Source organism: Equus asinus, chromosome 11 (assembly GCF_041296235.1).
Source record: "Equus asinus isolate D_3611 breed Donkey chromosome 11, EquAss-T2T_v2, whole genome shotgun sequence".
Taxonomy (NCBI): domain Eukaryota; kingdom Metazoa; phylum Chordata; class Mammalia; order Perissodactyla; family Equidae; genus Equus; species Equus asinus.
In genome coordinates, this window is record NC_091800.1 from 28204817 (window position 1) to 28217353 (window position 12537).

The 12537-nt window shown below is 47.4% G+C and overlaps 1 protein-coding gene across 5 annotated transcripts in view; it reads right to left on the reverse strand.

Moving 5' to 3' along the window:
• LRCH1 (leucine rich repeats and calponin homology domain containing 1) overlaps positions 1-12049 on the reverse strand; it is a 193397-nt gene extending 181348 nt beyond the window's left edge. For 2 of the 5 annotated variants that reach the window (XM_014838909.3, XM_014838908.3), the window contains exon 1: positions 10671-11203. In XM_014838909.3, coding sequence (XP_014694395.2) covers positions 10671-10974 — 304 coding nt within the window. In that variant the 5' untranslated portion in view covers positions 10975-11203. Of the gene's footprint in view, positions 1-10670; positions 11474-11944 lie in introns of those variants that run through there. The other 3 variants (XM_070520680.1, XM_070520677.1, XM_014838907.3) reach the window with 3 other exon arrangements.
• Between the last annotated feature and the right edge of the window lie 488 nt (positions 12050-12537).

The following is a 12537-nucleotide window of genomic DNA, read 5'->3' on the forward strand; positions in this document are numbered from 1 at the left end:
AATGCTGGATACCAGGAAAATAGTAAGAAAAGAAGAGATACATTTAAATTTATATATTTGCTCTTAAATCTTTGCCTCCTCATAGACTTCTTCTTACTTCTTATAAAAGAATTATTTGCTGGACCTCTTCAGAGCATTTGCCAAAAACATAAAAAGATTCACAAATTGTTTTTTGCCAAGAGCATAAAAAGGTGGTCAATTTATTTATTTAGTTATGTTAATCTGGAAAAGCTCTTAAATCAATGGCAGGCCTCTGCAGAGGGCGACAACCGCCCTCGGAGCCCTCGGGTGAGGCCCTCCCCTCCTTCCCAGTCCTAGATCCCAAAGCCAAAAACAAGCCCTGGTCCCCAGCACCCTCCCCTGAATTCACAGTGTGGCAATAAGATCTGGCTCCCATTCTCCACCGGGAAAATCCCCAACGCCTTCTCTACCAGCCTCGTCCTTCTCAGGATTTCTTTGTCCTGGTAAAATCAAATCAGACCTAAGACCGCTGTTATATTGAGGAATGAATGGAAAGTGCATTACAACGCACGGTCCTGGCTGGACCACTTACTAGCAACACAACCCAAAGAAAATCATTTCACCATCTAGTCTGGATTTCCTCACATGGAATTTAGCTCTGGCTATTCCAAGCTGGTATAATAAATATTGCCTACTCGACCATCCTCCAAAGACTGTCAAAAGAATATAAATAACGCTTGCACGCACTGAAAGCACATACACTCAAGTCTTCTGGTATCAAGATGATTTTATTAATGTCATACTATTTCTAGGAATCTAACTAGTCTTTCTGTGCCTTATAAGACTGAACCTCTTTACTAATGAGTTTAATAATAATAATGGCAAACATCAGTGTCAGACATTGACCTAAGCACTTTACACATATATTCATTCATTTACTCCTTATAATAATCCTATGATTACTATCCCCCACTGTTTGATGAGGAAACTGAGGCACAGGAAGGTTAAGTACTAGCTCTGTCCTGGTGGAGCCAGGATTAGGACCCAGCCACAGTCTGTGCGCTCAGCCACTATGCTAATGATATGCTGACAACGTCCAATTATTTATTTTATTGAAGAAAACTATGACACATAACCCCATGGGACTCCGGGAAGGCAAGTGACGTCTATTGATTACTCCCGCTGGACCAGACCCGAACTGTGCCCTGGGTTCTGGACCTTACCTTGTGAATCCTCACAACCACCCTGAGGGGGAAAGTGTATTTTCACTCCTAACAAATTACAAACCTGAAGTTCAGAGAGATTCGGCACCTTGCTTTAAATTCTAAAATTAATAAATTGAGGCGATAAGATATGAGAAATACAAAAATTAAGTAGAGAAGTATCTAAATCCCTCCCCGTTTCCCTCAGGGGGCATCTCCTGCACCTGCTCCTCCTCAGCCTGCAGCCTCAGAGGCCCAGCACTGACTCCCCTTGATTTATGCCAACCTTTGCACCCTGCACCAGTGGGAAGGGACACCCACTCTGCTGGGCCCACTGACCATGGGACCTGCAAAAGGGGAGGGGAACTTTCTGACTTCAGGTAGGAATAGCAGGAGGGGAGAGAATTATCCCCAGGAGGCAGGAGCTTCATTCACAGCCTGATGCCAAGATCTCCAGATTCACAATTTCATGTCAGAACTGAGGCTGCATGTTTCCAAAGAAACTACCATTAACATGAATCATCCACAGCTCCTTACACATCAGTGCTCAAAAACTTTTAGTCTTACCTTATTTGCTAATTTCAAGCAATATTTGGTATATTAAAATCTTCGCCCAGGGGCCGCCCCGGTGGCACAGCGGTTAAGTGCACACATTCCGCTTTGGCAGCCCAGGGTTGGCCGGTTCAGATCCCGGGTGCGGACATGGCACTGCTTAGCAAGCCATGCTGTGGTAGGCATCCCACATATAAAGTAGAGGAAGATGGGCATGGATGTTAGCTCATGGCCAGTCTTCCCCAGCAAAAAGAGGAAGGTTGGTAGCAGATGTTAACTCAGGGCTAATCTTCCTCAAAAAAAAAAAAAAAATTCCCCGCCCATCTCCTTCAGAATTCATTATAACTCACCTGACCAATGGATGTAACATTGCTTATCAAACACTTGCAAATGTTGATGAGAGGCAACTTCACCTTTGTTTTTACTATTGTTGAAAAAAATGAATGACTCTAGGAACCCGTCAGCCACCAAAAAGGAGATTCTGAATGTATGAGAGATGGTGGGGTGGAGGGGGGCCCAGACAAGCCAGTCACCAACTTTTAAGTGTAAATGGGGCTCCTTGCCCTTTTCACAGCACATTCCTATGCTCAATAGCATTTATGGAGCCCAGGCAGGAACAGCGCGGGCGCTGGGCTAGATGCTGGGGATGGGATGGTGAACTAGACGGGCCTGACCCTGGTCTTGTGGAAGGGCAGCCTTGTGCAGGTAGAAAGTCAGTTTACCCAGGCTGGGGGAGCGGCTGTAGCTGCCAGATACACCAGGGGCGAGCGAGCGTTGGGCTGAATTGTGTCCCCCTAAATTCATATCTTGAAGTCCTAACCCCCAGTACCTTAGAACGGTGAGTGTATTCAGAGATCAGGCCTTTAGAGTGGTAATGAAGGTTAAATGAGCTCAGAGAAGTGGACCCTAATCCCATTTGACTGATGTCCTTTTAAGAAGAGGCTATCTGGACCCACAAAGAGACACCAAGGGACATCCAGCCACAGAGGAAAGGCCATACGAACACACAGGGTGAAGGTGGTCATCTATAAGCCAAAGAGAGACGCCTAAGAAACCAACCTGCCCATGCCTTGATCTTAGACTCTCAGCCTCCAGAACTGCGAGAAGATAAATTTCTGTTGTTTAAGCTACCCAGTCTGTGCTATTCTGTCGTAGCAACCCAGACCGACGATACAGTGGGCGATGCTGAGAAGTAGCAAGATGCTGTGCAAGAAAAAATAAGGTCAGCACCAAGAAAATGGCAGCAGTTCAGCAAAACGTGCACACAGGGGACGGCATCACAGCAGATCCAAGATGATGAACTGAAGTGTAGACTAAGAGTGAGCCGTGAGTAGGAAGGAGGAGACCAACAGTCCACTGAGGTTAATCTAGCACTTTCTGTGATCGGCATGAAGGGCACACACAAAAATAAGGAAAACCCGGGGCCTAGCCAGATCTCGCAGGTCAGTAAAGGAGGAAGGAGCTTAAACACGAGGAAAGTACCAAAAGAGGAAGGCAATAATTAGGAAAATATGCCCTGAGGAAATAATGCAAAGGTGCCTTAAGGCTGTGCATGATTCAGTGCTCAGATCTGCACGGAGGGGCTGCGTGGTGTTTGGAGTAGGCTTGGGGACTGGATGAAATGAGAATGGGTAAGTCGACTTTTACACGGCAGGGAGGAGGGGAAGTAAGGGAAATGACCTGCAAAAGCAAAATGAAGGCAATCTAGAGGAAGGCCAAGTCAGGCAGTGTGCGGATGATGTTATCTTTGAACTTGTCACTGTTGCCTGCAGAGATAAAGTGAGTCAAATCAGAGCTGAGCTGACGGAACCAGGTCAGACGCACTGAGGCTACCCCTAACGCTGTATGGCACCGACATCAAAAATATGAAAGAATATTAGAGGAAAGCATTGTGTAGCAAAACTCCATGTCCTGCACTGCAGGGGTCAGCTGTCAAAAGCAAGGCCACAGGAGAAGCCAGAGGATTAAAAAAAACTAAGACAGGGCCTCTTTCTGCGCAGCTGGGGAGAACATGAAGTGGAAATTCAAGACTCACTGAGCTGGAGGGCTCCTGGCCCTGTTTCATCTCACAAAGTCTTGGGTACCCGACCTCCATCCCTCCCCCCGGAACAAAGAGTAGAGGAAACACAGCAGAAGGAAGAAAAGCGAATCTCAAGGAAGATTCTAAAATCATATAACCTGACTCTGGTGACTTAAAAATGTCCTGCAAGAGTTTCAGATGCCACACATTGAGCTGGCTCAGAATGAACACCATATTAACACAGGAGCAGTAATTTCACGTTAAGCAAAAAGATAAAACATTTCTGTTATGCAAATCAAACACTGTTCTCTAATCTTTTTTTCCCCCACCTATATGCTCCTTTCTGGCCAGTAAAAGAGGATACACACGGGAAAAACTATGAGCATGCACAGAAATTGACTATAAAGGCGTTTCCCTTCTCTTGCGTTACTGGAGTAAGCGCGAGAAGCCAAATTCTCACAGTTCGTCAACTTTCTGATCATGTAAACAATCTCACTTTATTTCTGAATCACTTTGTGGGAACAGATGGTTTCCAAATGTATGACTTCTTCCTACAGTACATGGAAGCAATACTACTCAACTCTTAAATTAAGATGAAGGAAACACAGCATGCTTCAAGCATGCGTCTAGATTGGTAGGCCTACTTTTCCTAAACTAAGGTTTACTTGCAATTCTGACCTTTCTTTTTTTTTTTCTTTTTGGTTAAACAATTCACATCACACACAGAAAAAAATCTATCTGAACTATCACAGCAACTGAAAATTCTGGTGCAAAAAAACCTTCATGTGACAAAAAAATAGCACCAAACAGAAGCCTCTAGACTTTCTACAAGTTATACCTAAATAAAGCCATCAGATAGGTAAACACAGCTGGGTTTTGTGTTTTACATACTTAAACTTTTTATGGTGGATTATAATTTTATAATTTGAAATAAACACGGCAATTAACACCAAATTACCTTAATTCCAACAACTGACACAATCACTGAACGAGTTCACGAATGGTGATCTTGGCGGCATTGCCAGATCTAAGCCCAGGCCAGCTTCCCCTTGTGTCTCTCTCAGGCAGAAGTCTAATTTTCCACACAGCTAAATCAAGTCTGGAAAGCAGCATACAAACAGTACAAAAGCTCAAGTTCTGTGGCTTGACTGACAAACCCATAAGCGCCTGAGGCAGAGCTGACAGCGGTTCCGCCATGTAAGTTGCGAAAGTGTCTGGAAAAGCAGAATCAGGACAGCACCTGCGGGGAGATGATTTTGGGGAGCTACTAAGAGAAAGCAAATGCTGCTCAGCCTAAACATAAAAAGACTTTATACCTACATCTGTGTCTATATCTGTGTCTATAAATTATGTCTATTATGTGGATAGAGAGAGAGAGAGAGATAGGTAGGTAGATAGATACATAGAGAGATAGATAGAGATAGATATGAAAAAGGGGAAAATCAGAAAGGTACACAAAAAAGAGGGAAACAACTTATGTTTAAACAAACAATGATGAAGTTGAGTAACAGGATAGAAAAAGTCTTTGTAGACACCAGAAGGACAGCAAGAGTAAAAGGAAATTGACCTCTGAACTGACCAACATCAACATGGATTTCAAAAGGTACCTACCCTTTAAATGCTTACCCCAAAGAATTGCTAAACCACAGCATGGAAATTTAAGTTTGCAACAGAACTCAAAAAAAAATTTTTTAGTCAATAATTTAAATTAAAACATTTAAAATTGTGGGGTGTGCCGAATTTTGGCCTAATAACACACACTCACCAAAAATCAAATATGATGTCACAGTGACTGACAACCTATCCAGCAGAAGCATTTCAATGACGAAGGTCAAACCTTGGGCTGTCCTTTATAAACTGGCACAGACCAAAAGTTCCCAGAGGTTTTGCGGCCTATAATAGCATGCTATTATTCTAGAAACATGATTAGTGTGTTCCTGCCTTTTCAATAAAGAGCAGCCTACAATGCAGGCAATGAGAATAGCAGAATGTTTGTGGAGATTGTTTCTGCTATACACAAACACATCTGGACATGATTCAGAGCACCATATACATCGAGTCTTAGTTGTTTTTAAAAGCTTTTACTATTAGAAGTCCCCAATACATGAACAAGAAAGAAACTGATCAACAGAAGAAAAAAATAATAATAGGAAGTAGAAGGCGGTGACTAATGATTTATGAATGCAGAAGTATTCAGAATACACGTAATGAACATAGACATTTATATGATAGTGACTACCACCATAAATCATAGTTACAGCAATAACTAACAAATTTAATTCAACAGCAGAAAAATAATTTGAAACTAGATATAACTATAAAAGAACATACATTTTAAGAAAACACGTGATTTCCAAAGTTCCATTATATTCATAATGAAAAATCTTTATGGCCAAAATTGTGGAACAGAACATGTTCTTGAGAACGAACAGATTTCTTTATCAAGTCCTGTGTGAATTCCAAGGAGTACAGAGAGCTAACATCCTATGGACTCAGTCACTATAGGATGGGAGTTGGGTGGGGAAAGCCAGCTTTCAGCAGACAAGCCTGCCCACAAATCTCAGAGAAGATTCTCTGAATCTGTACAGATATTGGAAAGAGCCAGCTCAGACAGATTAGGGTGTTAGTCCCACAGATTGACAAATCCCAGTCGTCAGCCATCTCTGGAGTCCTCAAAAAAACGGTCCCTAAGAGCCCTGTGGTCTGTTACTCCATTACATAGGTACACGCTGAGAGTGGGTGGGGCGATATGACCAAAGGCACAGGCTTAAACAACCTCTTATTGTTTTATTTACAGATATCGCTCCACATCATCAAACCATCTTTCCAACCACAAAATGGTCATGGGCACTTCTATCCCAAATCTATCCATCCCACAAAACCTGAAAGTCTTTCCTAAATAGCTTGGCCTTTTCTTCCAAAATCGATGCCTATCTGTGCTACCTGGCATCTCACCTTGACCTGCCATGAGGCTCCGTGGCTTCCTGGATCTGTGACTTAGCTTCGCATGCATTCCTGTCTTGTCTTACCCTTTGCGCCTCCTCCAGTGCTCCGCACTCACACACATAGAGCCTCAATGAGTATTCTGGATGCCACACGTCTACATTCCTACCTGGGTAAGCTCTTCCCATACATTCTTTCCTGCTTCCGGCCACCTCAAAAAGATACTGGCAAGGATAGACTCCACCCTCTCCTTAATGAGTCCAACCTTCAACAACTGTTCTGCACATCAAAGTCCAAGGGCTTCCTTTTCATTTTCTAGAACCTCCTGTGATCAGCCTGAGACAGACACTTTCTTTTCTTACTCCTCTTTTCGATTCCCTTTATTTCAGTCAGACAAATACCCTTTTGAACTCCTTCATCCCAAAGTGACATTGGTTAATGAATCAGCACTAGAAAAAAAGTTTGCTTTCCTGATACACATATTTGTGTGCTTCTTTTTACCCAGCCCAATGTCATGCTTTAGTTTATATTTATTACTAGTCATTGTTAGTGCTTTTGCTGTTACAAGCCACCTCTAGTCACCTTTAACACAAGACACCATGTATATTTCTAAAAGAAAGATATTCCATCTATACTATAACTCTTCCTACTCATGCTGCACAATCTATTTCTTCATTTATCTCCCCATCCCCCTCCAACTAGAATGAAAACTCGTAAGAAGGGATACAGGGATTCTCCGCTGGTCACCGCTGTATCCCCAGTGCCTAGAACAGAGCGTGGCGCTTCGTGCTGCTTGGTAGGTACTTGTGGAATGAATGTTGGTTGAATGAATCTCCAGACAGCCTCCCAGATTCTGCTTCTCTCCACCCCTTCCCTGCTTAGAAGGACTATGGTCAAGAACATAAACGCTAAAGTGAAACCATCAGAGTCCATCCACTGGTTCACTATCCCATTGGGGGTATGATCCTGAGCATGGTACCTCACTTGTCTCAGTCGCAGTCTGCTCAGCTGTAAATGAAGAACTGAATAGCCTTCTCTTAGGAGCGGGCAGGACAGTGCTGATGACGTACCTGGCACAGAGCAAAGCACACACACCAAGGACTAACCGTGCTCTTTCGTTCACGCTTCCTTTCAGCCACTATCACCTGTGCCACCATACCTGGGTGGATCAGCCTTTCTTTCCCCTTCTCACCTGCAAAAACACTACACCCTGACAACACAACTATTCTGACTCAAATATGAGTAAATCAATCACCTCAAAGTGTGGGCCTGAGAGTTTTTCCCTATGAAAAATGTGTAGGCATTTGAGCGACAGCTTAGACATCTACTGAGTGGCCCAGGGCCTCTATGTTTCCGTGCTGACATCTCGGTTTCCAACTCCATTCAGGTAAGCTACATTGCCCAAGAGGGCGGTTCTGCTCAGGTGGCTGCCAGAAGAGTTACTTTTACAAGGTATAGACCAAATGGCCTCTATCATACAAGTGAACAGTGAGGAAAAGCTTTCTCTGTCACTCCCTGTATTACAAAACTTATGAAAAAGTGCACTTTACATCTTAGGTCTTTAAGGATCTCATGGGGCATTCTGATTTTAAGAGAGATTCTGTAAACTAAATATTAACACAGGAGATATCACTATCTTTATTGTACATGTTATTACTCATACTCTCCCCTCTGCTAGAACTCTTTACACGCAGGACATGTCAACACTGGGCAGACTGGAGGTGATTTTAACTCCTGCTTTATTTTGATTTCTGCTTTTCCAAATAAGGAACGGTGCTCAGTAAATACTTCTGAAGGAGGAGCAGAATACATTGGGTTTACACTTAGTTTTAGATCTGCAACAAAGATGTTTTGCAGAAGCAAATCCTTAACACATTTGTCCAATTTCATGTAAAATAACTGGCTACACTGAATATTCTTTATCTTTTTTGAGTTGTCCTAAGTTTCTGCAAACTTTGGTGACACTCCCTCCACCCCATAATTAATACTGCATTTTTTGATGGGGAGTTAGCGTTACGTCTCTGAGTTTTAACTAGAGAGAATTTTCTGAGCATTAAACACGTGCAAGTGAGGTTCATAATTTAAAACTTGCAAAACTCACAACCTAAGCTAACCACAGGTAAGCAAGAGAGGAGAACAGGAATACTTTTTAGCATCTACCTCACAGGGCAATGTCTTAACTGACAGATACGGTCCTTGCTTTTAAAAGCACAAGTCTTCTCAGAGAATGCCAACACAGCAGACACATCAAGTTCACCCAACTTTGGAAATAAACACTGGCGAAATTGAAGCAGAGGAACAACTTTCAAGGCCCCCTGCTGAACGTGCAAACACATATTATTATTGGTCACGCCAGCTCCATCTTCTGCAGTCATATCCACCCCTCCCGGAGTTCATGGGACACTCTACCGCAAAGGGAAGTAGAACTTAAGGGTTTTTTTTTTTTTTAAGTTAATGATTCAGGCAATTCTTGGAATAACTTCCACTTGAGAAAATGTAACTAAGAGGTCCTAAAAAAGAGACTCTCCAGCTGTTGACAGCTCAACTCTGGAAATTCCCTCCTTTTAGCCCATTCCTGACTCTCCTTAAATCCAAATTACAAAGTTTAATGACCCTGAAGAGTCCTCTCTGCCTCCAGTGAACTCAGAACTCTGTCTGAATATTCATTAGGACTCTTGATAAATGTTTACTGAATTAAAGGAGGGGGGAGCACTGGAAACCAAAAGCCAACCAAGGCTCCCTCACCGGCTCCCCCCCCTTAGCCCACAAGGGGAAACTGGGAGATCCGGAAGTGAGAGTCGAGTCATTCAGGATCCAAGGGGTCTGACTCTAGGCCCATGAGGTGATGACAGCCAGGAGACCAGGGCAGAGGTTCCAAAATGGGGCACCCACTGCCTTGGGAAATGTTGGGCGCTTGCCAAGATAGAAACCCTCCCCCAGGAAACTGAACCGGATGGTCTGGAAACCAAGTCAGTTCTGTAGGGATCCCGAGGCCCGAGTCGCCTTCCACCAACCCTCCTTCCTGTTTATAGATCTCGCCCCAGTCACTCCAACTACCAAAGAGAAAGCAGACGTCTCAGAAATATGTCAACACATGACATAACTTGAAAAAGCTGGCTGCTCATTGGCGCGAGTTACAACTTGTCCGGCTCACACAGGAAAACCGGCTCACTTTAATTACTCTTCTTCTAATACACCATGCCGACCCTTCCAGGGCCCCCGCAGAGATCGGGTTACTGAGAACTAGGTAGCCTCGGTGGTAGGAACCAAACCGTATGGGCGGTTAGCTAAGGGCAAGTAACGAGGGAGCCGAGTGCCTGCGAAGTGGCTGCCCATTCGGATTCTCAACAATCGCGGCGGCTCTTTCCTCGCACAGGCGCAGGAAGAGGAAGCCCCGGCGCCTCCTTGCAGTCGGCACCAAATTGCCGGATCGCTCGGTGGGGTCGCCGACGGGGCCCTGGCGGCATCGCGCCGATGCCCTAGGGTCGGCCAAGGGCGCGCCACCTTTGTCTGGGTTTCCCTGTCAGCGGGGCGACGCCTCAATGCCAAGAGGGCAAGCCCTGGTCGGAGGCGCAGACGCGGCGCTCGGGTTCCCAGCCCCTGCGCGGGGCCCAGGAAGCCGACGCGGCCGCCTGAATCCTCCCACTTCCACTGCGGCACGCGGCGCGCCCGCAAGTCCCAGCCCGGCAGCCACTTCCCTGGCGCAGCCGCCTCGGGGCGGGGAGCCCGAGCCCCGCGCGTTCGCGGGCGCAGCGGCCAGGCGCACCCCAGCTCTCCCGGCGCTGCACCACCGGCCGCCGGGCGAGGCAGCGGCCACTGTGCCTTCTGCGGGGTCCGCCTCTCCTGCATCCATGCAGGTCCCTTAGTCGGGAGAGCACCGGCCGATGGGCCCCCAGCGAGGCCAGATCTCAGACCGGCCACTGCGTCGGGAAGGCACGACAGCCAGCCAGACAGCCACCCACACCCATTGCCTACCCCTCGCCCTCTCTCACCTGCCTGCACCGTGTCCGAAAGGTCGTGCCCGGGGGCCGCGGTCCTGGGAAATTCCTTCAATTTCCTGGCGCTGAGGTTCAGCCCCCCAGAGTTGGCCGCTTCCTCCAGCGCGCGCTCCAATCCCCGGTTCAAGGGCAGGTTGAAGCCCCCGCTGCCGCCGCCGCCGCCGCCTCCCCCGGCCCCACCGCTGGCCCCGGTTCCTCCGTGGTGCTGATGGTGATGGTGGTGGGGATGATGTGGGTGCAGAGTAGCCACCGAGAGGGCAGGGACGAAGGGTTGGGGTTCGCTTCCCGGCGTCGCCATCTTCTCCCGGGCCCCCCCACCCGGCCCCGCCGCTCCTGCGGGGGGGGTCACAGCTTTCCCCTGGGAGGGGGAGACGGCACCTCGGGCCCAGTCCCTGCACTGCTCCACAGAAAGATGCTGGAAGAAGGGGAGGAGGGTGTGGCAGGCGCGCGGAATGGGGGGCGGACGGGGAGGCGGCAGTGGCAGCTCGGTCTCGAAGGTTTCCTGTCCCCGAGAAGCTAAGCACTGCGGCGGCGGCGGCGGCGGCGGCGGCGGCGGCGGCGGCAGGCAGCGCGCATGTGTCTCCTCCCGCCCCTGCTCCCTCCTCTCCGCGGCTCTCCCCTCCTCCGCCGCCGGCTCTCTCCTCCTCCTTCCCCCAAGCTGTCAGTCCAGCCCCGAACCTTCCTCCGCGCCCAGCCAGGCTGGCCGCCGCCGCTTCGCTGCGCTTGGCCCGGCAATCTGGGGACGTGAGGGGACCGGACGCCTGCACCGGGGTCACTTTCATTTAGACGCCGAATGCCTTTGGGTTTTTTTGTTTTTGTTTGTTTGTGCTGCCCAAGGAGTTTTAGGGGACAAGAGGTTTTAGGGGGTCTGAAAAGACGGTGGCGAGGCAATAGATGGGATTTGAAATACAGTGAGATCACAGGGAGGTGAGAGGTTATCTCAACTCTGCGAATTATTCTGACTCTTTGACCCAGAGTTCCCCAAGAGGCAATTTTTCACTGTGGGGTCAGGCCGACAGATGACCCCTGGCATTTGGGCGCCTACAATGAGCCAGACACTGGTCTAGGTAGTCTACATTAATTATCTATTAATCCAGGAACCCTATTTGGGGAAAAATAGTTTCCCCAGTCTACTGAGGAAGTTAAGAAACTAGTCTAAGGTCACACATGCAATCAGAGGCGGAGCTGGATTCGAACTTGTGGCCCTCAGACTCCAGGGTTGCCCTCCTTCCTGTACACTCCCGGGCCCGGCCCCAGCGCGGACTCACAGATAGGAGTAGGGCAGAAGGTTTTCTGAGCGACAGTAGAAAGCTTCAGACGCAGGAAGGACTATCAAAACGAGCGTAGTTTTTCTGGCAGACAGAATCCATTGTCCTATGAGGGAAAGGGGCTGGCGATGGCTGACTGAGCCCCGGAATTGGGCGGTGCGGGGAGAGGTTAGAAAGCCAGTGACCCCAACTAGCCAATAACTCAGTCACAGTTTGAGCCTGCCCACAAGTACAGTCAAAGTGACCTCCTCCAGCTTCTCCTTGCCCCTGTGGGCCATGGGAACTGAAGTGTTCCCTTGCAAGCGAATTCACATTCTGCCCAGACAGACAAAGGCTGGCACACCACAAGTGACAGAATATCTGACGCCATAAGGGGAGATCAGCTGGAAGACTGAGAAACTCCCACCCCTTTCCGAAGTTTCAGCTCCAACTCTTTAGGGCCTTTATTTTTGCTCTATACCCGAGGCTGATCGTCACTGTAAGCGACTTGACCAGAGGAAATGGGATGCGGGTCAAATATGAAAATAATACAAACCTTGGACTAGGGGAACCAGTTTTTTAAGTGGCCATGAAGAAAGGTGATGGCCTGGGCA